Source organism: Nesoenas mayeri (assembly GCF_963082525.1).
Source record: "Nesoenas mayeri genome assembly, chromosome: 1".
NCBI classification, from domain to species: Eukaryota; Metazoa; Chordata; class Aves; order Columbiformes; family Columbidae; genus Nesoenas; species Nesoenas mayeri.
The window spans coordinates 56,672,897-56,696,158 of NC_137541.1; the positions used below are offsets into that span (position 1 = coordinate 56,672,897).

Here is a 23,262-nt window from a genome sequence, read left to right on the forward strand (position 1 = left end):
TAAAATAACTTACAAAAATAGGTATTTTCCTATTAATTTACAAGGTTTCTTAAAAGGCTAATTTCATACTTCAAATGATGTCTAAGTGTTTGCTAACACACTGTTACAGGACAGTTCCCACTTATACAAGCAAAAATATAATGAATTTTACTTCAACTATCAGTACCATTCCCCCTTCTACTGACACCAAAAATATTCCAACCATGTTAGTTCTTAGATCACTCCAAAGCTAAAACTATTTCAGAAGAGCTGAGAGCAGCTTTGAAAGAAGCATATGAGCCTCAGAAGTGCATTAGATTTGAAATTATTTTGCTTACAGTGGTTTGAGAGCAGAAAAATCAGAGAAAAAACATGAAATATGGAGTACAAAGTCTACATACATATCAAATGTTACAATGTTAGTGTGGTTTTGTCTTTGCAATTCAGTCCAAATCCAGTTTAAATAGGAAATAATCAACCCAATAACAAAAACATAAAATGAAAAATTTAACATTCAGCAGTTATAGAAATTCAGACAGATTAAGATTGGGACAATGTATCAGCTAGAAACACATCCAGTATCAGTTACACTAAAAAAAAAAATCTGTCTAAAAAAGAGTCAGGACTCATGCTGATGAAGTTACATTACTATTCTGTTTGTACACAATATTTTTGCTGTTAATCCTTCTAAATATCATTCTAGTGGATTATTTTTTTTTTTACTAATACAGGTTAGACATTTGTCTTAAACGCATTGGTCTGTTTTATTACCTATAGGCTTTGTACAAGCAAATGCAGGCAAGATATTTCAAGGAAATGTTCAAATTACAGTAATTCTGGAGAATGGATTATCAATGTACATGAAGCCTTACTCAAGTGAAGGTACAAAAAAAGCTTACAATAATTTAATGTTAAATCACGAAGTGTACAAACAGAAGTGTAAATACCTGCTGAGGTAGGTACATCTAAACTTTTTAATAGAGTTTTATTATTATAAACACATTTAGTAAGTTATTCCAATTTAACCCATCTCTATAAACGTAATACAGTACAAACTGAATTTCGCTGTATACAAAAATGTTCACAATGGACCTTTAAAACCCTTCTAAACTAAATGTGTAACACTTTAAAAAATGCCAGTACAGTATCACAGTTATGACTATAGGTACACAATAAGGAGAAGTATAGGTGCCATTCATAGGCTGCAGGCACAGAGGCAACTTCATGTTATCTGGCAAAACATAGTAATATGGGGAGTAACTCTTTTCAGCATTACTGATATTTATTAAATGACTGAGACTGTTAAATCCACTTATGAATATTAATCAATGTAAAGAATGAAACAAAAAAATGTATGGCAACATACATCTTAGTGAAAATGAAACACACAAACCAGGAGATAACTGTATTTCTTTTATACGCGTGTGTGTATAAATATATAAAAACAAAACTACAATAAATCCTTTCTTCATTAAGACAGCAACGAGACAAAATGTTTACAACTTAACTTGAAAAAAATACCAAATGCTTTCATTTACATGCAGAATACTAAATTTGCCCTTTAGATCAAGTTCTTAGGACCTATTTTCTTCTTTGAACAAGGGAACCTTACCTACGCAACCCCTCTGAAAGAGGAGTCCCAGCACACGACAAAGTACAAGGACGTTGCGTATATAAATCCCACCTGAACTGAGACTGAAGCCACAGTTTATTTTTAAAACTGTGCTTTGGAAATGATAAAATGCGACCTAACACTATTTGGTATGGTGACAGGGTAGGAAATCTGTACACGGCACAGAAACTCTGTATCTACATCCACAACACTAAACACACAAAAATTAAAGCTAGATTAATAAAGCATGCCAAGGACAACAAGAAGTTATCTTAAATTCAAGGTTATTATTGATTTTTAGTATGGCTTGCTTATCTCCACCAGAAGGAAAACACTTTGGAAATGCATCCATCACTCAGCTCAATAGTTACCTCCTCTTAATAACACCTATTTGCAAATAACACAAGTACTCATTTATCATAAAAGGTAAAAATCCAGTTCAACAAAAGAAACACACTTACTATTGTTAAATCAGTATTTTTATGTTCTTATATTTCACAAATTAAGAACAAGAGTAGCTATTTTTATGCAATTCCAGCAATATTTCTACCAATCCATTTTTTATGACAAAAAGTGGCATTAACAGATACACACTGCCAACTTTATTTCAGCTGCCACGTTTCACCTTCCTATTTAAGCCTCTGATTCCCCTTCTCTAGTTTGGTTCCTGCTTTGTGTGTCTCATTAGTATATGAATCCAAGACAACATCCCACTTAACACTCAATAGACTAGAGCATTCAGTATCAGAATTTGTTCTCCCCAAAAGGAGTCAGTGACACAAAAGCCTGACTGAAAAACTGACATTTAACTAATACAAAATAATATTTTCACTTAGGAGCACATTCCATTTTATATGACTTCTAAATAGTTTTGCTCTATTTCACTTCTGTAAATGAACTTCCATGAATAAACACCACATACAAATTTGGAAATTAAATCTGAAGGTAAACATAAGAAATGGAAGTTGGTCAGACAGGCAAGCCTGCAATCTTCAGTTTTAGTGTAGATGTAGTGGGAAATTCTTCTAAAAAGGGAAAATATCATTGCGGAGAAACTAATGGGTGTGTTTTTTCCAATTGTCAAATATAGGGAACCATGTGTAGCTTGAATTCCTAACCCTCAAAATGGTATATTTTATAACGTAATGAACATTTCTATGTATTTTAAAAGCTCCCAGCAGTACAATTAAAAAAATATTATTTAGCATGCTACTCTGTAGCTACCTAAACATTTGATGCATTCAAGACTGCAGATATATGAAATAAAACAACACATTAGCTTGTGAACAACCAGAAAAGAAACAATCCTTGTGTCATACATTTGTTTACTAGTCTTCAGAGAGTGACTTAACTATCAGAGGCAGGAGGGAATGAAAAAAAATCAGGGTGGTGGGGAACAACTGATCATAAATCTTGTTGAATATAACACCCGAATTTAGCTAGAAGGCAGAAGATACTGACAGGTCACATTTCATAAAATATAGAGCAAAGTCTCGCTGTATTTCTTGTATTTGAGTAAAACTCACGGGGCAGGGGGGGAAAAAAAACAAACAACAAAAACATCGCTGTACTTGTGCAAGGACAGCATCTGTAGGTACATGTGTTCCCTAAACTGAAATAATCCACACATAACATGTGAAGGTATAAATGCTGCAGTCCTTACACAAGTAGATTTTAAAATACAAAGTTGGTATTTTAAAATACAAATAAGAAATAAACCCATAAATTTTATATAATCTTCTAAGAGTACAAAGAGTAGACTTATCAGTCTGGCTTACTGCTTTTTGAAAAATCCATTTAATCATGTTTAATAAAAACCGCAAACATTAATATCACCTAAAATTAAAAAGGTGGCATGTAAACTGCAAATGATAATCACACAAATACTCTCACCCTCCTGAGACCAGTTACCTGTTGTTACTTACCTGTTTTCACGTCAGATGCTGCAAGAAGAAAGTGATTCAGTACATACTGCAGGACCATTGAAATACAGATATTAATGGTGTAAATAATCCCAAACCTAGAGTAGTTACTTGTGGTTAAAGCTCAAGAACATGAAACAAATGCTCACCTTCTTTAACGATGACGATATTCTCTCTCTCTGTCTCGTTCCCTGTCGCGATCTCTGTCGCGATCACGATGCCTCTCTCTTTCACGGCTTCTTTCCCGATAATAGTCATCGTGACGATCTCTACTACGTGATTTGTGGCGCCTACTTTTTTCTCGTGACCTACTGTGGTCCCTCTCTCTGGATCGCTCACGTCTTCTAAAAGAAATTACTTCATTAAATTTTTCTTCAAAATACAAACTGTTTGCATGCCAATTTTCTATTCTGTTTAGGAGTTGTGTCAAAAAATTATGAGAGAAATATCTGTTCACTGTGATGCAGGTATGTTTTTGTATATGCACCATACCCCAAATGATCACTATAACATGGCTGCTAATCTGCATAGTGAAAGTATGTGCCAAAACCAGCTGTCTTTACGTTTTTAATATTCAAGGCAAACTACGCCACTCCTACAGTATCCAAACGAACCAGAGGCTCAGTGTTAGTCCCAACTCTGAAAGGGGCAGTATTTAAGTTTTAAAAGAAATACCCATCTCTTATTTGTACTAGGTAGAGGAGTCCATGAATTTCAAATCTACCTACTCTCAATTTTAAATTGTATGACAAAGGACAACAGGCAAAATAATTCTGCCCAACTTTATGTTTTTCCCCAACTCAAGTGTATTTCTACTGTGACAAGTGTGGAGAAAATTAGTTTTAAACAAAATGAAAAATGGTATAAATATGCTCAATCTTAATTTTCAATAGCAAATTCTAATAAAAATTATGCACTGGACATCTAAATTGAGGAACAATCATTCTTTTTGAAGATTACACATTGCAAGAGTACCATGTAGGAAAGGATACTAAATTAGACTAATTAAATTTAAACTAGTCGGATCAATAATGAGAAGAGCATTAATTAAAAGGCAGCTTGAGAAACCCCTGCTTGGTTCTCTCATCCCTTTCTTGTGCAGCTCAGGAAATCACTAAGCTTCTTGTATGACTTATTTTCTTGCCTGTGAACTAGTCCTGCACTACACCTTCCCCTTTTCTAACTAAGGGCAGATGGAAGAGGAAAGTTTTACCTGGATCCAGAGCCATAAGACTTGGACTCAATTCCATGAAGGCAGTCCTGAAGAGAGCTAATGAGCACTTTACAGCGATCATCTGCAGATACTTTGGACTGTTTGATTAAGGAAATTGCAGTTACTAAGGTCTCTATAGCACTTCCATAGTCCCCTGAAAATGACATAAGATCACGATCAGAAAATTATGCGAATTAAACCAAAGTTTTTTATCTGTAATAGTACTATCATTTTGAGCATCTTCTCTTCAACAGCCATCCAGATAATTTACTGTAGAACCAGGTATTAAAATACTGTCCAGATCAGTACTCAGAAGGCAATATCAGAAACTAACTGGAGCACATTACAAGACCAGACATAGGATGTACTTAAATTCAGCCTTGTATTAGGAAAATGTAGCTTCAGGGCTACCAGTTTCCTAATAGAAAAAACTATAAACTCTTTTCAGTAGGGTAGAATAGCAAACATGTTGATCAAGATTTACTAACCAGCACTGGCATCTGATACAGCTCTCGAAATGGCACTGCTTGAGATTGCCCTATTTCTATTCATGATTTCTTCAAATTCCGCTTCACTTAGAGGTGTCCTTGCAGCATCCATTTCTCTGCAAGCAATGAAACTTGTATTTAAATGGTTAAGAAAAACTTCAGAAGATGATATTGCAACTTTAAGCGAAGTGACAAACAGAAAAGAAAGCAGGATCTGGGGATCTGGGTTTGGTTTTGGTTAAGGACCATGTTACAAGTATAAAATCCTGAAAGCTAAAAATAAAATTTAAAGAAAGGTAAAAAACAATTAAGAGATTGCTGTATAGATAGACTTATTTTTGTTTATCTCATCTATTTTGAAGATTCAAGCAGCACTTACTATTGTGCTTTACCAATATTTATAATTTTCATAAAGTCCTTGAAGGTATCTAAGTAGATATCATCCCAATTGAATGGATATGGAAATACATGTACACAGGCAACGCGACTCAGAGCAAAATTAGAGATAATTTTTATAACAATACTGGAATTAGAACTATATGATCCTGTTTCCCAGACTCTAACTAAGACCAGAATGCTATAACTCATACAAAGCAAATATAGTCCATAATCTCTAAACCACTCAATTTTCTGAACGATACTTCAACATTCCACAGCTAATTCCTTCTTTTTTTTTTTATTTTCTTTTTTTTTTTTCCCAAACTTTCTGGTTTAATTCAAGGTTCTCTAATTTGATCTCCAAACCAGTCACAGTAAGGAGGAAGCAATAAAGCAGAATCCTCATACTCATTACACTTTCTTACTTTAACTATCAGCTACCTATATAGAGCTTCCAAAGTAACAGAAATTAACCTATCCAAAAATTTTCCCAAAAGTTTTGCAGTGTCCTACTAGCCAGTCTCTTTATCACACAGAAAATTTGGAGAAATGTGTTAGAGGCAAATGTTCAGACTATGAAACTGGCCCACTGCTTGAAATTTCTAGAACAGTGTTAGTTCTTCTGGTAGAAGGAAAATGCAGAATAATAAGCAATGCTATCCTCTTAATTGCAAGAAGTGGAACAAGATCCTATAGCCAGTTTAGCATAAGAGGAAATGTCTAAAAATTCATACCTCCCTGAGTTTTGAGTATTATTTTTCGTGTGCCTCCCATAGAATGGAATATGTAATTTTTCTCTTATGGACATGTTATTTCCAGTGAAACGCCTATGATATATAATTAATGACAATTTAAATAGTTATGGATAATAGCTTTAACATTATTAATGAAAATACTGGACAGTAAGTTATACTGTCCTATTCCCACTCCTTCCCTCCCCAGACATTCTGCAAACTGCAGACAACCTGAATTTTGTCCATCAAAAAAATCCCAACACCTTATCATTTTATTTCAGGCAATTAAGCCAAATTCTTGAATTTCTATATAGTTTCTCTATGAACACAGTAGGTACAGACGCGTGGGGCTTTTAAAATTCGTAAAAGAATGAAAGTGCCTTTGCAGAAAACATTTTAAGCAAGATAAGTGTCTCTCACGCTAGCAGTAAAATTACAACTGAAAAATCCAAATGTAACTATGTATAAAGTGTCTTTCTTACAATTTATCCCAAAATTTTCTGTGAGGAATACAAATACAGTGAAAATCAAGAAACAGAAGCAAGACAGAGATTCCTGAAAGCACAGATGTAAAAGATGCTTCAAACAAGATGTGAAAAACTTGACAAGTCAAGTTAAAGAAACTCAAAAAAACACTATCCCAGACAGGATTAACCACAGGAAAGCCACCGCTACAAGCCTGCACCAAATGAGCAGAAGCATCTTGACAGGAAAGGAAGACAAGTATCTTCCAGTAAACTCACACCTAGCTTTTGAGACAAAGACTAACTTTGAACTGGATCCCAAAGAAAAAGGGGATAAGCAGAGCTGCTGGAAGGTGAAAATGGTATAAGCTTGGTATGGCACTGTACTCAACACACACATTCAAAAAGCAGAACTCCAGAGCGTTCTAAAAAGACGGTTTGCGAAGCACAATGGTAATGGTATGGTCAGAATTTCAAGTTAAGACAGAAGCACAACCAGAAGCTGGTTTGCTTATAGGACAAATAGGACACGTTTGCTTATAGGACAAATGGAATGATGACACTGCAAATACAAACAGTGAAGGCAAAACAGTTCAGAGCTGAAAAGGGAAAATGAGATTACTGGTGTTGCATTTCAGGATTTTCTTACTGCTACAAACGCGTTTGAGAGATATTTCATCAAGAGAAGTGAAAAGGGACAAATCAGAAGACCATTTGGATCCCCTCCAGCCCTATTTTCCATTATTTCTAAGATTTGCTTTCAAAAGAAAAGTCAAATGCTTCCTAGAAGAGAAGTAAAATTTGCTACCAAGCACATTACAAAGGCACTCACCTTCCAGGTGGCCCATAGTCACCTCTGTCATAGGGTGGAGGTCGGCCATACGGGTCTGTTGGAGGTGGGCCCCGGCTGTCTGAAGTAGGTATGCCACTATTGGCAGGTGGGGGGAAGAAAGCTGGATTCACATGTGGTGCAGGTGGTGGAGCACCTGGAGGTGGCCCAGGGAGATGTGGAGGAGGAGCAAGAGTCAGGGGTGGGCCAAGAGGACCAGGCGGACGAGGGGGAAATGGACCTGGAGGTGGAGGTGGACCCTGCTGAGGCGGTGGTGGACCTGGTGGTGGCCCATAGCCTGGAACAGGTGGTGGAGGGCCTGGAGGAAGTGGCCCAAGTGGAGGCTGACCAAAGGGCTGTCCTGGAAACAGAACTGGTGGTGGCGGACGGTCACCACGATTAGGAGGTCCAGCTAATGGAGGTGGGAGGACTTGACCAGGAGGTGGAGGGCCTGGTGGGCCTGGTGGACCAGGAGGACCTAAAGGTGGACGTGGGGGAGTTTGTCCAGCTAAAATATAAAAAAATAAAATAATTTTTTTAAAAAACAGAGTTAAGAAATATAAAGAAATAAAAGGCTTACCAGAATAATTAAAATTTTTGCCTTTTTTTAATGCTTAAAAACAACCCTCACTGAACAATTTGCAACTTACAGAAGACATGCATGGTCCCACTTTGGCTCCAGTAGCTTAGAAAACTTTTAACAGTTGCTTAACTAAAAATATCTAAAGAGAACAACATTAACTGGAAAACTGACAACCCACCCCACTCAATAATTTAATCACCTGCTATTCTTATCAACCCCCCAAAAAACTTACAAAAACTAGAAAATATTGCACGCTACTTATATCTGCAGCTAAGTTTTTCATATGTGGCATAAGATGGAATATATATTAAAAATATGGGGAAAGTTATATTGCAGAAGGTAAATGCAGTATCCCAACGTACTTTTAGGTCCTCATCAGTGGTTTTTCAATTTGACCACATTCCTTTACTTGTTAGTAGACAATCTACTGCTGAATAACATTTATTAAAAATACTTAAGCTGAAATGAGAGCTACACTGCAGTGCAAGCCTGATTGTTTAACAGAGACTTCTCCCATATCAGATACCTGACTGAACATGAACACCTCCTCTTCACATCTGTGGTATTCTAAGTGCCACCTAACTGGCTTGTCAATGGGCATGAATCAAAACTGAATTTCTGATGATGTGCGAACTTGTAATGCCATAAGAAAAAGAATTACTTTGCACTCTGCGACACAGGCATTCTCACCCCATATAGCAGATCAGAAAATCTGAACTACACTGCACTAAAAACAAGTCTGCTTGCTAACATGATCTTAATTTTTCCGTACTTTGAAAATACATACATTGACACATTAGAAAGACTGTAGCTAAAAATGTTATTACATTGCTATCGAATTTCGTAAGTAAAACTCCCTGTCTGAATATCGACAAAGAAATACTGTAGAATCCAGCTGAGAACACTGATTATAGCACATTACTGGATTGTGTTGATCTTTGTAATTCCCCAAATAATGCCACATTAATACAAGAAAGCGCAAATTAACCTCTAAATCCACAAACTAATTACTGTACCTGGGAAAGGTGGTGGTGGCCCTCCTGGCCCTGCTGGTCCAGGGAATCTGTCTCCACCTGGAATGGCACCTGGAAAACGACCTCGCCCTCTATTACTAGGTGGAAATGCTGCTCGTGAGCTTCCTCCTGGGGGACCAGCTTTACCTTCTCCAGACATCTGGCCAGATTGTGTGGCTGCAAAAAGCCAAACAGCAAAAGTGTAATTATATGAGTCAAAATAGGCTACAGCTTTTCAATTCTTGACCTGAAATTTTCTTCAGTGCTAAAGCACGATCTTATGAACATCAACTTGTTCCTCGGTAACCAAACCCAAAGCTATTTGGGGAGGAAAGAGTGCTTTGCTAAAAGATGGCAGTGGTCCAATACTCCCATACTGATGGAACAGCATCTGGGGAGACCATCAGTCCTTCCTTCAATGCAGCCCAAGGCCACAACAGAACATATTCACACATTAGGACTGGGATGCAGAAGACAAGGTGCTGGACGAAAGAACAACACAGAATTCCTTTTCTCCATTTCATCATAAGCACAGCTTAACCAGACATCAGAATTTAGTCCAATTTGTCTACTAATGTTAAATTTCTAAATGCTGATGTGTTTTGAAAAAATTAAATCTGCAAGAAGATGAGAAAGCTTTTCCAACTGTAAAACAAGAGTTTCACAAAGCTGCAACCTTCTTTCAGTGAGTGCTCTCTCCTGCTAAAACAAAAGATCTTCAGTATTTTAATTTTTTTTTTTTTTTATTTTTACTTTTAAGAGGATCATCTTTAAATTAATCTGCAACTTTATTCACCTTACTGGCAGTACTCTATAGCTACTTTAAACCTGTGTAGAAATTACGGGACGCTAAGAGAAAAACTATTGGAATAATCTCCTATTTTTCCAAGACAGTACATGAGAAAAGCTTACTTTTCCTTGACTGCATCTCAAACTGACTCAGAAATTGTTTATTACACGGAGTCACAACAGGATTCTGCCCATGCAATTCTCTTTTAGGCAATAAATCCATCAGCTTTTTGGAGGATGCTTCTGATCCCACACCCACAAGGGCAAACCTGAAATAATGAAGAAAAAAAAATTACACCAGTTTTTCCTGTTTCTTGGATATCCTGATGGACCATGAAAAAGGTTACACACAGTAAGCAAAAGAATACTTGAAAACAAAATACAGAGATTGTCTCACAGGTCTTAGTCCAGTTTTCAGAACTGATACAATAATTAATTCTAGGACATATTAAAACCACCACAAGTACAAGACGCATCAACATATATCACAACAAAGACAGCTTTTTGGTAGAATATCAATATTCTATCTCTGAATTCATACGACCAAGTTATTATAAGCATTCACTATTTTCTCATTACTACTAAAGAGAGAGAAAGGCACATTCATGCAAGGAAGATTAAGTTGCCAGTGAAAAATACTAACTGAAATCAAGGAATAGACTCACAATGAAGATTGCCAACAAGATTTAACGCACAAAATAACAAGACACACAATACTGTCATAAAAATTTATGCCTGAAATTTAAGTCATTAGTATGAAATTATATACCAAATCATTGTTGGATATCAATAAACAAAGATTATCAGTACTGACAGTTATGAAAATTGACTACCCTTTCCCCTTTTCCACCCTCCCAAGCTTCAGTCCATTTAGAGAAAAAACAAATGACAAGTTCTTACCCTTTAGACTGGCCATTAGCACGGTTTTCAAAAAATTTTATCTCCAAAATATCATTTACCCCCAGTGAATGAACTGCTTCAGTTAAGTCTTCATCGGTTGTCCACTGAAAAATATTTTTAATATTCGACTATGAAAGCTTATCTAAAACACCACAAAAAGGGCAACTATATTTGGTGTGAACTTGGTCAAGAGGAATATTTTATTCAGGCTGTCAGTATTTTCTGACTTTTGAAGAGCAGTCATTTATATCCTACAATTCTCAGAAAATTAATTTAAAAAACATACACACTTCCTCATTTGTTACACTGCACCAATCCCTCCCCACAGTTTACCAGCTACAGTTTACCAAAGAAAAAACATTGTATTTCAGTAACACTTGTCTTCCGAGAGCACAAGGCTTCAACAGAACTATTTCAGTAACTAACTTTTTCAACACCCAAACCATTTTTTATCCCACTGATTCTATTATTTTCACACAAAAGTAAATTTTAAATGGCTCGTTAACTAGGTGCTCTTTATGAGAGCTTTGACGAATGAGAGTTTAGTGAACTATATATTATTTTCACAAAAATAGCATGATTTCCAGACAAAAGAAGGGAAACCGAAACAGAAACTATGGTTAGAAACAACTGCTTCCAATTAACCATACCTACTTGCTGTAACTTCCTATTTATTACTATGTAACATTGAACAATTTCACTCATATCTGATGGTACAGTAGTAGACCAATACTTATCGTTTTCTTCTTACTTCTGTAACTCCATTACCTCTTTAAATTTCATATGGGAAGTGCAAATCAGGCTTTTAAGATTCTAAACTGCTTATCTGCTCTCTCTCAAATCAATGCTTCTTTTAAAAATTCAACAAATTACCTTCCTGAGAGCTACACGCAAGAAAACCCACACAATAGCAACACTAAAGTAAATAAATGCACTTTTTGTGGATAACTTCACTTGTGAAGCCAAATAATGAGCAATAAGTACATATCGCTGCACACTGGGCCACCCGCTTTAGGAATTGTGACACTTGACTTGGATGAGTTCAGCTAATCCATGTGCATTTTACCCATTCCATTCACGTATTTTGAAATGGTACAACTCTTAAGTCAACTGCTCCTTTACTTACCTATTAGCTCCTGAAATTAGGATACTGTAATAAGTAATGAAAAGACACCTAAGCACCCATAAAGCATTCTTTTCCAGGTTTCGCAATAGTAAGAAATTCGGGTGGGAAAAAAACCTTGAATGAGAACTTTCCACGCATGGACTTGGAAGAACTTGACTTCAGGTAAACAGATACATAAACTCTAGTCAATTCAGCTACGGACCAGCTCTTGCCGTAGTGCTAACAAAAGTAATTGTCTTAAGCACAACTGCCATTCAGTGAGTTATCCCAGACCTGTTACTCCTAGGACAGCAGAAATAAGCCTCAAGGCAAATACCTGAAAGCAGTTTTGTTCAAGAGTCACTGCCCTGGAAGAAGGTGAAAAGTAATTTCAAGAAAATCCCAGAGAACCTTCCAGTTCCTTTTCAAACACAAAACTTCAGCAAGGGTTTACTAATAAATGGGTTAATTCACTAGCCCTAAAGTACCTGCAGGCAGAAAGTATTTGGTAGTTTAAGCTTGTTTTCTTTCATTTAGTTCTCTGAAAACCTTAACAAGATGGTAACACAAACACCCCTTCATAATACTTCAAACACAGCAGCAAACTTTACAGCTCATATTTACTGAAGAGATCCTTGATTTTTTTAGATATTAAGACAGCTCCAGACAGGCTTAGTAAATTTCAGATAAAAGGAAAAAATGAAAACAAACAAACTAAAGCAACAAACCCACAAACAACCAAAACACACCACTTGCTTTGCTGTACTCTTAATATTCCATCTAAACTAAGTTGTAAGCCAAAAGTATTTACAAAGAACTACATTCATAATTCTAAAATTCCTGGCTACACCTAAATAGTAATAAGACACTTACCCAAGTAAGATTTCCAATGTACAAGGCAATTCTCTTTCCAGTATATGTATAGACAACATTTGGTGCAGCTCCTTTACCTACGTCATCCCCAACAGATGGTGGGAGAGAATCCATGTAATCACGATCTTCTGGGGCATCTCCATTATTTGCAGATGGAGAAATTACATCATCATATAAATCAATCTGATCATGTCCACCATATTCAGCTTCCTAAAATACAAAAAACACCTTGATTATATTTAACATTAAACACTCTTAAAACTTACTTGAAACAAAATGCTGTGATAACTGCCACGTTCCACAGACTTGGTGAGTCTGATGTAACACCTACATAACATCCCTGCTGAAAAGCTAACCCCCAATTTCATCCACATTAAAAGTATATAAAATTCTTATGACTTCTATATCCTAAACTGACAGGGAAAAAACAAACAAAAAACAAAGATACCTCTGGCCGCTGTTTTGCACTGCAATACTTTTGCCCTTGTAATATAAACAGAAATCCAAAAACGCACAAGCCCTACTCCCAGAATTATAGACATTAGCAAGTGCAAGCAATGTGCAAACTGAGTCTAACATCCACTCTCAAGCAAATCTTTTTTCCATCAAAACATTTAATCAAGTGAACAGATCAAGTTTCAACAAGAGCCCCACTGACAAACACAATGCTTTATATTTCAGATTTCTACTGCATTCCTAACTTGATTTTTATATCCTCATTTACAGGGGGACCAGATAGGGATACAATTATATATTGTTTCATTGAATTAAATAAAACTAGGGCTACAGAGAGACTATTCTACAGCATCACAGCTGCCTCTCAAACATTTTGGTTCAGACAAACACTGAGGTGTTTTGTAGTGAATCACTCCCTTCTCCCTTGGGCTGGTACAGGTTACAGGACAGTTCTGGCCAAGTGAAGCAGAATCCTTTTGGAATGAATGGAAATGAGAGTTTCTTTCCAGAAGTTCTCCTTCATGTGCTCAACAACTGCATCCTAGCTCCTAAATGGGAACAGATAGCTCAAGATCAATCAGTCATGCTTCAGACAGCTTTGATTTGTAAGTGTGCTAGGAATATTTGGTCCAAAAGGCCAGACTAAATATAGTCTGAAGTAGACTATGCAAACAGTGTGTTAGGCTGACAAAGGGGCCTGAGCACCAACTGCCTTGATCTGCTGATTATCAAGCCATATTACTTTTTATTAGAGACAGCTATACTGTCATCACAGATGACAGACCATTAGGAGAAAGGTAAAATGTTGACTGTAAATCACAATAATCTCCTTAAAAACATGCAAAAAACCTTTTTAAAACAGCAGGATTGCTTAATTCCAAACATGAATTAAGTTGAGTGCTATATATTTGCATTAAAGAACTATTTTTAAAACAAAGACTTTTGATAGTTGGCATTTTTCAGCATAGACACTGTCATTCATCATATTTAATGGTGATAAACTCTGCAACAGGATGCTGCTACCCTCTTCTAGTATCCTAGCACCTACTTATGATAGACCAGCCCGATTTGTGTGAAAAAGAGGCACTATTTACATTTCTGTTGACAGGAAGGCAATAAGTTCTCAGTGAACAAGCAGTATTTAACATTAACCTTCAAAGCTTTTATATCTTGACTTTCACAGGTTGCTTTGCCACTTGCAAAAGGTGAGACTTGAAAAGCCTGCAGAGGGTTCCTGGACTCTTCTGCCCCGATCCAGAACAGAAATCCCCTCACCAGGTTTTGTTAGCAAGGCATATTTCAGCATTCAGCATCTTGTGAAAATGTCTCTAGAAACCCAAACCAAGCATCCTTGATAGAATAGTTCAAGGTACTAGATATAGCAACTAGAGAGAATCAAGTTGGATTCCACAGAACACAGGCTGCAAAGTTAACAATCTTGATTGAAAACCCAACCTATCTACAGCAGCCATCAGATGATCCATTGTCTTGAAAATACTAACCCATTCATTATCAACTGCTACTCATACAGACAAAGTATAATTAAATTAAAATAAAACAAAAGCAAAAAACACACACATACAAAAAACCAGATAACTTAAGTTTTGGCATTGTCAATCACGTAGATTTGATTCTCAGTAAACTCTACTGTCCCAATACACTCTAAACTTCAACTGAAAATTAATCTCTCAATGTGAGTTTATCATCACTAAATTAAGTAAGGGTTTCATATTTTCACCTCATCTCTCTTGTTCTCTGTCTCAGTTTGATTCCTCCTATCATCTTAGCTAATGAAAGGAGGCTCCAAGACCTGCCTGGGACAAGCTGCAACACGACATCTTACAGCAAGATTAAGGATGATGTCACAAGGCAATTTAAGAAATCCTCTACTAAATATGCAGTGATTCTAGTCATCTGTGTGTATGGATGATGACTTCAGGGAAGTAGAATTTAGTCTTGGTAGACAGATCCAAGCAGGCAGCCACCCGTCTTAGAGCAGTTGTACACTAACCTATCTCTCTGAAAAGGCTGAGGTCAGAATTGCCAAAATACCAGAGCAGGCAGCAGTCCACAGCTCTCCTGCACTTCCCTAGTGGCAAGAATCTCCTCTGAAACAGATCAAGTTTCTATCACATAAACTTTCAAGTCATGATTGAAGGAAGGAGAGAATTATTAGGGCAGCATCATCTGCATATAATTTTTGGGGGGCCCAAAATGCCCAACAACCTAAGTGCCTTAATTTAAATAAACAAAGACACTACAGAAAACCTGATGTTGTTCCTCATAATCTCTTCCTACATCATGCATGGAATTCATTCAGTTACTAGCCATCAACAAGGTGTGTGGTTCGATGATTAAGAATGATCTGAGTCAGCAACTGCAAGTGCAGATGGAAGAGAGAGGTGTCTCGATGGCTGTTGCACAAGACCAAACAACCCTTCCTCCTTCACACGTATACCATGGAAACTTACCTAAACACACTCTTCTTTCCTAGATGCAGAAGAGCATGAAAAAGATTACAGGAAGTGTTACTTCTCTAGTCTTAGCTATTTCAACAAATATTCTGACCCTACCAGGAATTAGTTTTGACCTCTTCTGACTTCCTTAGTTAAGAGAAGACCGTCAAGCATAAAGAGAAATTATTTCTGCTTGATTATAGTCATTCAAAATGTTACCAACATGTTAAGAAACAAAGTTAGCATCATTATTCCAGCCCCCTCCACAACTGATTCAGAGTAGCAAGACATTTCAAAAGCCCGTGTTTTAACTTGAGTACTGTCTGAAATACTAGATCATTTGCTCTGGAAAATCAGGACTGAAATACCACAGCCTGTGCTATTAAGTGGGACTGGATGAATCAAAAGGGTACTGAAAAGAAGCTCTCAAAGATTGATGCCAGACTAGCTATTAACTTCCAGTTACTACATCCTTCCTCAGTATTTTGTATTTCAATTACTGTTTGCAGTATTTTGCAACATTCGAATATGAAAGCCATAAACACATGGAACATCATGGTCATGTCCAGAAGGGACAAATTAAGAGTGTTTTGGGTTTTTTTTCAAACTTAGCAGCCATACTCCTCTGAGTTGCAGAGAACTGGTCAAGAAGACGCAAATTATCCAGCTTCTCCCTTAACACTTTAAAAATTCAAGTTACAATATATGTGGCCAAAACTTCTAAATGCTTGTTAGCATCATAACTTTTAATAAAAAGTTTGTATGTCCTGAAGAACAACAAGTTAAAGAGATAAGCAAAAAAATACTTCTGGTCTCAATTAGCTGTCTGTACACACAGATTGGAACCTTTAACAGAACAGCGGGCCTTTGATGTTTCTAAAATAGCACACACTGCCTGTAGCAGAAACATCCACCACAGTAGAGAAGTTTGCTAGGCCATAAGATTCACATTTATTCTTTAAGCCCAAAGGCACTCAGCTCTACAACTGGCACACCACTAAAATTTAAGCAATCTGATCCCTTGCCAAATAGAGTAACTAAAAATTCACGAGTAGTCAAAAGCATACATTAAATATAAGTAGTACTGCTGTTTGCATTAGAATGAAGCAGAGAGGCATCAGATGAGATGGTCTCAGGTTTCCTTTGTAGTTTGATATTTGCAAATATACAAAGGTTATCTCTTTCCCAGGCCCCTTTCAGCAGATCAACAGTACTGACGAAATTCATGTGCAATAAGGTATTGCACATTTTATAATAAATGCAGGTCTGCCAGTTTATGATTTTTATGACCAGGACAGCTCTGCCCATCTGAGGGGAAATTTATTATACCACAATGTGTACATCACCTTCCATAATGACTTGACTGTCTTCCTGATATAAAGGCCATTTAAAACAGCTTGTTTTATGTGGTAATTAAATGTTAGCTTTTATCATTAATTACACAAAAATATTTTTCTCTCTGCGTTCTAGACAAGAAATCAAGAGAGTAACTAACATATTCCTAAGAATCTGTAGCCACAGAGGTTTCCAGGTAATTAGCCTCTTAGCTGGTTACTACATCTAAATCACTTTAATTATCCAGTTACAAAATACAAAGTCAAAGCTCTTTCATTTCTAATTTGTTAGTATTTAAATATCAAACTAGAACACTACAGGCATGTTTAGACATATCCACAACACAACTACGCGAGTGTACTCATTACAGTATAAACTAAATCAAGCACTTTTTCCATAGCATTCAAATAAGAGATCCTTCTGACCAAGCAGAGGATACGAAACCATGTAAAATTTCCCATATGTATACATATAAAATTTATTTTACTGCATAAGATGACAGTAAATTACAATGCATAATCAAAGCAGTTTTTTACCATTTAATTATGTGCACGTGAAAGAAGAAAAAAAAAAAGTGGGAAATGTAAAGTTTATTAGAGCATCAGAGAACTTGATGGTTCACATTATTAGGACTGCAGAAAAGTAACAGAGTTTACTGGCCAAAGTTGCAGACAACCTTGAGACCCAAGCTGGCTTCATGCACAGGCTCCTCATTATCTTTCTATCATGCATGGATATACTCAGGTTTCATGTACAGAGACATCCTAAAATCTGGTAAAGTAATCCGTCTGTGGTCTTCTGGCATCAAGAGAATGCCAGCGTCAGCCACTTGTATGCAGATAATGCAGTTCTCATGTGCAGCACATTATCTCTCATTCTTGAAGAGCAAGAGGTACAATGTGTAGGGAGATGGCCAAAGTAAAATATACCATGCGATACTTATTTCTTACAGGTCACAAGCAATGCATGCAGGAAGCATTAAATTTACTTTAATTTAATGTACTTTAAAACAAGACTTTCAATACGAAAGATCGTTGGATGGGGAAGCCAGCCTAAAAGAAGAAAATGGAAAATGACTCAACCAAGTTCTTAAAACAAAAAGAGGAAAGCACAATTTAAAAAACCAAACAACAACACACAAACAAAAAAAAATAGTGGGAGCCAACTTCAGTAAGGCTGTAAGCCTAAGTCCAAAGAATACAATTCTGATGAACAGTAAGTCAACGAATGGGTAAGAGGCAACACAGACAGTTTCAATGAGCTCCAGATGGAATGGGAAAGATGCACTTTCACTAAAAAGATCTGACTTCAAGTCAAGTTAGCCAGCTCACTGCAACCAAGACAGTTCTCAGTTGTCATCCATCTTTGCCAGCGTGTAAATCCATGGCTCTGTGGTCATTATTTCACCCTTACAACCTATGGTTCATTTAGCGCTAATCAAGCAGAACGTCCCTCTCCCCATTCTCCTGGAAAAAGACTTTAAAAATACCCCAGAAGAGCCTCAAGGATGAGTACCTTGAGGCCCAGAACAAGACAAAACAAGGAAGGGAAGCTCATCCAGCTTCTAGTCTTGAATGACACATTTGCTACAGATGCAAACAAAAGTTTTGTCCCAGCTTGAGTATACATACAGTTATACTGTACCCAGAAGAACAACAAAACTACACAGTATATTTTTCAGTCCCTGCTTACCGATAAAACTAATGGAAAGTTTGGTTCCTATAGTCCAACTCAAATCAATATTGGCGGGTCAAATTAACATAGTACAACAAAATAAAAAAAAAAAAAAATAGCTTAGTGCTTTACACATAAAGCTATTTTTTTTCTTACAAATATGTGTTCCATAAAATGTCTGCTACATAAAAAAATAATAATGCAAATCACTTTCTCCCTGCAGCATTTTCTCAATTGTCATCTTCAGCTATCCACAGATATGCAGAACCATGGCCACCTTATCAATTTAAGCTGTCATCTTCAAATCAGAAACAGTAATTCACAAATAGAAGCTTCTAGATGTCAGAATTAAAATAGTAAGGAATACTGTAGACAGTAACAACCAGCCTTCTTTTGTGCTTTACAGAGGGAAAGAGGAAAGTGCAGAGGTGTCAATCTCTCCCAGTAAAACTTTCTATTTTTAAGTAATATAGTTCAACTGATCAGGTCCTGAGGCAAAATGAAAGCCACAAAAAACAGAGAGCAAAATGTTGGGGAAAAAAAAAAGAAAAAGAAAAAAGAAAAACAATCTGCATGAGCTAAGGGAAAAGGGGCACTAGCCTCTTCTCACTTTTCTGCCCTATATTTTTGCAATTGTCACAAACTGAGACTGCAGAAACACAGACGTAGCAGGACAGCAACTGTAGCGAATACAGTGAAAAGAGCAAAGGTTCTTCTGACTCCTGGAATAAGCAACACCAAATTATCACAAGTCTCTCATGTGTACCACCATCCTTCCATGCATCGTGGCTACACAGAATTTTAACAGTAACCATAACCTGAGTAGACCAGAAGCATGTGAGTGAAACAGAATCCCCGTCACTTTTGTTCTGGTAGCATCTGTCTGCACCATACTCATAGCACAATGCTATTCTATGCGGAGGGCTTCTGCACACAGGAATGCACACAAACATGACTGGATTCAAATGAGGTTTTTTCCTGAAAGACTTGACTTGTTATCAGTGTTTTACCTGGAACTGATCAAAACAAAACCAACTTATTAAAAAAAACGAAGAGATGTACTCTCATGCTAAATGGTATTTGTGCTACGGTTCATCCCCGTTTAAATTCATGTAATGGGTCTTCAACTGTAAGGGAGAAACTTTCACAGGTAGACAAACTAAGAGCAACTCAGTCCTCTGCTCTATAGTTTGGTATTCTTTTACAGTATACCCTTCTGAGATTAATTCTGAATTGCTCTATCAATAGATATTTAAAAAAATTAAAGTTTCCAGAGATCGTTATAAGTTGCTATCCAAATTAACTGTGACTTCCATAACTTATTACCTATCTCCCAGTAAACGTGTGAGTGCAGTTGTTCTCGGTTATTTATGTTCTAGGGCAGGAACAATGCAATCTGGGGCAACACGATCCAGAGAAGTGCAAGAGTCACAAACAGGACAGATGGCACACAAAACCACTATGATCGTCAGGTTTTAGGGTTTGGTAGGAAAGCAGGCACAAAGCTTTTTGGAAAAAATAAGGGGTAAAAAAAAACCCCAAAAAACAACAAAAAAAACCTAGAAAAGTGGACTGCTTGTAATACAAGGAAGTTCTGTTTATTTCACCCTCACCTCCTTACCAAAATAGAGCTCCTCCTCTAAAGAAGGGCCGCGTAACTTTTAACTAGTGGAGAACAACGATTATAAATAAATAAATAAATACATTAAAAAAGAAGATAGTTTCTCCAACGCTGCAAGAATAAAGCTGCACTAGTTCCGCCTCCCCCGCAGAGATCGACCGAGAAACCGCTACCGCTCGGCGGCTTTTTTCCCCCCGTCCGCGAACAATGGCTGTATTTCCCCTCGGCCGCCGGGAAGGAGCTGCTCCCCGCTCCGCAGCCGGGAGGGCCCCGTCCACTGCGGGCGGCCCCGCGCCGCGGCGGGAGCGGGATCCGGAACCGCTCCTGCGCGGGCACTTGAGGAGGAAAGGAGGGAGGGAGGGAGGGCAGCCGCTCGCCCCGGCGCACCGCGGCGCCTCTGGCTCCCCGCCCGCCTCCCCTCACACAGCGCGGCCGGGCGGCGCTCCCCGAGGGGTCCCGCGGGCGGGGACGGGCCCGAGGCGCGGCCTGTGCCCCGCGCAGCGTGCGGCGGCGGGAAGGCCCGGCGGCGGAGCCGGCCGAACAATGGCGGCGTCAACGGCGCGGCCGCCGCGCTGAGGGCCCTGCAGGCGGCGCGGCGGCGAAGGCGGGCGAGGGAAGGGAAGGGAAGGGAAAGGCGGGGAGTGGCCGCGCCGGGCCCGCCGGCCGCGCGTACCTGGTTGAATTCCTCGCCCACATCGGCGTAGATGTCGATGTGGTCCACGCCGTCCGCCATGATCCCGCCCGGCCGCGCCTCGGGCCGCCGCCAACCGCGCCCGGCTCCGGAGCCGCCGCCGCCGGGAGGGGGGAGGGAGAGAGGCACGGAGCGAGAGAGGGGGCGGGACACGGGCCGTCACTTCCGCGCGGGGAGGGGGAGGCTTCCGGCGGCCGCAGAAGTGGCGGCTGCCCGCGGGGTAAGGGTCGGTGCTGCGCCGCTCCGCCCCGCCGGGCCGCCCCAAGGCTGCTCCCGGTGTTTGCGGCTCACGGTTCGCTGCTTCCCGCCCCGCCTCTGCCGTTCCGTGCGTGGCCATGTTGGGCCGCGGGCTCGTAGCTCCCCAGCGGGCGGGAGCAGCGCGGGTGCCGGTGCCGCTGTGCGCCGCGGGTGTGGGGGGAACGCGGCTGCCCGGGCCTCTTCTGTCTGCGGGGATAGGGCTCATGCTGGGAGCTCACTCGTGTTTTTATCGCGGCCTCAGCTCCGAGGAAAGTGCTGCCCAGCGGAGGGAAAGTGTGTTGATTGCTTAATAGCCGAGGACTTTAATTAATGTCTGTAAAGCGGAGCAGAGTGTTACATCTGTGAGGACAGGCTGAGAGTTGGGGTTGTTCAGCCTGGAGAAGGGAAGGGTCCAGGGAGACCTTATTGTGGTCTTTCAGTGCATAAAAGGGGCCTGTAAGAAAGATGGGGACAGACTTTTCAGTGGGGCCTGTTGTGATAGGACAAGGGGTAATGGTTTTAAACTAAAAGGGAAGATTCAGACCAGACATGAGGAAGAAATGTTTTACACTGACAGTGGCCCAGGTTGCCCAGAGAGGTGGTAGATGCCCCATCCCTGGAGACATCCGAGCCCAGGCTGGACAGGGCTCTGAGCAACCTGATCTAGTTGAAGATGTCCCTGCTCATGGCAGGAAGTTGGACTAGATGAGCTTTGGAGGTCCCTTCCAACCCAAACTGTTCTGTGATGCTATGATCATCACACGAGGAGTGCACACACTGGTCTCAGGAGCACTCCATACTGTGCAGAAAGGACATGAACAAGCACACACTGTTCTGTGTTTATCTAGACTCCAAAATACTCCGCTGTTGCAGAGCTCAGTTTTAACATCACAAAGTAAAGAAAATTAGCATTGAATAGCATTGTTTTTTTCATGCACTCAGATCTGTTAGGATTGCAAAGGCAGCTTTGGATTATTTTTGGATGAATGTTCCTGTTACCCAGATCCACATTTAAGCTCCAGCTGATTTAAAAACCAGTGAGTGTCTCCTGGAGCATAACGAGAAATGTGCATGATGTTTGACACCACAGATTATGTTCTGTGTTGTACATTATGTTGCACATCCAAAAATAAAGCTGCTTTTTTGCCTGACAATAAGAAGCTTGGCTTTCTCTGGCTGAATTAGAATAATGTAAAAACTTCACTGCGATAAATAAAAATGCTAAGTGTTATTTTTAGCTTGACTCTGAATTTATTTTTCCATGACTGGGAGCACTTCCTAGTTCCTGGATCAGCATCCATGTCCCAAACTGTCCTGACTTCACATTAGTTCTAGAACTTGGGTGCAGACCATCCCTGTCCCCCTTGCTGCCCCCACGTTGTAGTCTCCACTGGAAGGAAAGATGAATAGAGCGGAAACGAGCTGAAAAATCAGAGAACCACAACAAGGGATATGCTGTGGAGCATGCCTGCTGACAGTCCAGATCTACCTCGGGCATGGAGATGTTTGGGCGTTACTCCTGGAGTTCTTATCTGGCTTGTGTCACGTTAACAGTTATTCACTGCATTGTGTCATTCCTGGTATTAATGGAAGCCAGAAATTCTGTAACTGAGTCTGGTTTCCACTCCATTGCAGTTTCCTGGTTAGAGAAACTAGCAGATCTTTCACCCTTCAGTAAAGTTCAGAGCATCACCTGAAAAAAACATTTTAGAGATGATAATCAGGAACAAACAAATAGCCTTAATTGAACTTCTAGTGTTGGTTACAATTATGATTGACAATACTGTGTTTGATCACCGGTTAAAAGTACAAGTTCCTATCTATGAATGCACAAGTCACGTGAATTAAGTGATTCATTTGTTTTGCAAGGAAGATTCACTGCTGATTACAGTTGAAGTATTGGGATCTAA

General features: G+C 39.0%; 1 protein-coding gene across 5 annotated transcripts in view; it reads right to left on the minus strand.

Annotated features, from left to right (window-relative positions):
- CPSF6 (cleavage and polyadenylation specific factor 6) overlaps positions 1–21,226 on the minus strand; it is a 33,113-nt gene extending 11,887 nt beyond the window's left edge. For 3 of the 5 annotated variants that reach the window (XM_080345898.1, XM_080345899.1, XM_080345896.1), the window contains exons 1-9: positions 21,098–21,226; positions 12,883–13,092; positions 10,905–11,008; positions 10,128–10,273; positions 9,219–9,392; positions 7,623–8,127; positions 5,215–5,330; positions 4,727–4,880; positions 3,663–3,857 (exon numbers count right to left, since the gene is read on the minus strand). In XM_080345898.1, the coding sequence (XP_080202024.1) occupies positions 3,668–3,857; positions 4,727–4,880; positions 5,215–5,330; positions 7,623–8,127; positions 9,219–9,392; positions 10,128–10,273; positions 10,905–11,008; positions 12,883–13,092; positions 21,098–21,157 (1,659 nt within the window). In that variant the 5' untranslated portion in view covers positions 21,158–21,226 and the 3' untranslated portion in view covers positions 3,663–3,667. Of the gene's footprint in view, positions 1–2,170; positions 3,563–3,662; positions 3,858–4,726; positions 4,881–5,214; positions 5,331–7,622; positions 8,128–9,218; positions 9,393–10,127; positions 10,274–10,904; positions 11,009–12,882; positions 13,093–21,097 lie in introns of those variants that run through there. The other 2 variants (XM_080345897.1, XM_080345900.1) reach the window with 2 other exon arrangements.
- Positions 21,227–23,262: the final 2,036 nt, after the last annotated feature.